Here is a 1,637-nt window from a genome sequence, read left to right as displayed (position 1 = left end):
GATGCTGGGAAGGAATGGGAAGGGGAAACAAAAGAGGAGGCTACAATGCTTGATAAGAAACGTACTCATTATCTTGCCCATCTAATTGTAACCCCTCCGTACAGTATTTTCACAATAAAAAATAAATAAAAATTTTAAAAAATAGAAAAAAAAGAAAAACGACCTTTACAACTTGGGGGGATGGGAAGGGATGGGAAGGGGAAACAAAGGAAGAGGTAACAATGCTTGATAAGAAATGTACTCTTTGGGGCTGGGAAGGTGGCTCAATGGTAGAGCGCTTGCCTTGCATGCATGAGACCCTGGGTTCGATTCCTCAGCACCACATAAGCAAAAAGAAAAAAAAAAAGCCAGAAGTGGTGCTGTGGCTCAAGTGGTAGAGTGCTATCCTTGAGCTGAAAAGCTGAGGGACAGCGCCCAGGCCCAGAGTTCAGGCCCCATGACTGACCCCCCCCAAAAGAAATCACAAGAAATGTACTCATTACCTTGCTCATGTGATTGTAACCCCTCTGTACCGTATTTTCACAATAAAAAAAAATTATAACCCTACCACTTGAGCTATAGCTTTTTGCTGGTTCACTGGAGATAGTCTCACAGACTTCCCTGCCTGGGCTATCTTCAAACTGTGGTCCTCAGATCTCAGCTTGAGTAGCTAAGAATACAGGTGGGAGGCGCTGTGCCTGGGTCTCATTTCTAAATGGGAGTTCCCACTTACCTCCGATCCCACTCTGGCCCCATGGACGGTGCCATACTGCCTTCCTTCAATTCTGCCCAAAGTGCTGCCTTCCTCATAGCCTTCCCGATAGCCTTTGCCATGGAATCTGTGATGGAGAAGGAAGAGTCAGCCAACAAGGGAGAAGGCCAACTTTTCCTGCAAACTGTTTCCTTCCGGATTACGCACACCCTGTGTGACAGAGCACCTTACGGTGGGAAACACCTGAAGCTCAAGTCCGAGGAGGGGAGCTCCAGGCCCAGCGCCTTCTCCTGAGCCTCCCACCAGCGCTGTACCTCCAGAAGCCAGTTTCTTTCACGGACACAGAGTGGGCTACATGAGAGACATCTGTCCCGTGGAGCAGCAGGGACAAGCAGGGAAACTTAAATTCAGGGCTCCCTCCCCATAGTTAAATCCAGAATAGAAGGGGACTCTGGTCACCAAGGAAGCCAAGTTCTGAGTTTCCCAAAAACTCAGGCATGTGTCCCCAAAAGACTGTACTGCATTCAGGAAGTTTCCTCGGTCAGCAGATGACGGTCTAACGGTCTAACGGGACCTGGGGGATGGGGAGTGGGATGAGGGTCGTGAACCGCCCCCCCGGCCCGTGTGCCCCGAGGGACGCAGACAGCAGAGCATCAGATCCCTGTCCACAGGACAGAGGGGGACCATCAGACCGGGGCGGGACTCAACTTTTCATCCTGGAGTGTCCCTGAAAGAGCCGCCACAAGGCGACCACCCGGTCCCCGCCCGCGGCGCTCCCCAGGGGGCTCGACAGAGAAAGGGGTGACCCGGGACCCGCGGAGGGGCAGGCCCGGGAACGCCGCCATCAAAGAACGAGACAAAGTGGCGGCTCCCAGATGGCAGAAGCCCGTGCCACGGGCGGCTGGGGTCCCTGCGGGCCGCGGCCAGCAGATGCCGCAGGGGCGGG

General features: G+C 53.5%; 1 protein-coding gene across 1 annotated transcript in view; it reads right to left on the bottom strand.

Moving 5' to 3' along the window:
- Oraov1 (oral cancer overexpressed 1) overlaps positions 1–1,637 on the bottom strand; it is a 10,724-nt gene that overhangs the window by 3,322 nt on the left and 5,765 nt on the right. Inside the window, exon 2 of the mRNA XM_013021108.1 lies at positions 713–818. Coding sequence (XP_012876562.1) covers positions 713–818 — 106 coding nt within the window. The remainder of the gene's footprint in view (positions 1–712; positions 819–1,637) is intronic.

The sequence above is a fragment of the Dipodomys ordii genome, unplaced genomic scaffold (genome assembly GCF_000151885.1).
Source record: "Dipodomys ordii isolate 6190 unplaced genomic scaffold, Dord_2.0 Scaffold54, whole genome shotgun sequence".
Lineage (NCBI taxonomy): Eukaryota > Metazoa > Chordata > Mammalia > Rodentia > Heteromyidae > Dipodomys > Dipodomys ordii.
Note: the sequence above shows the minus strand (reverse complement) of the source record. Positions and strands in the feature narration are given on the sequence as shown.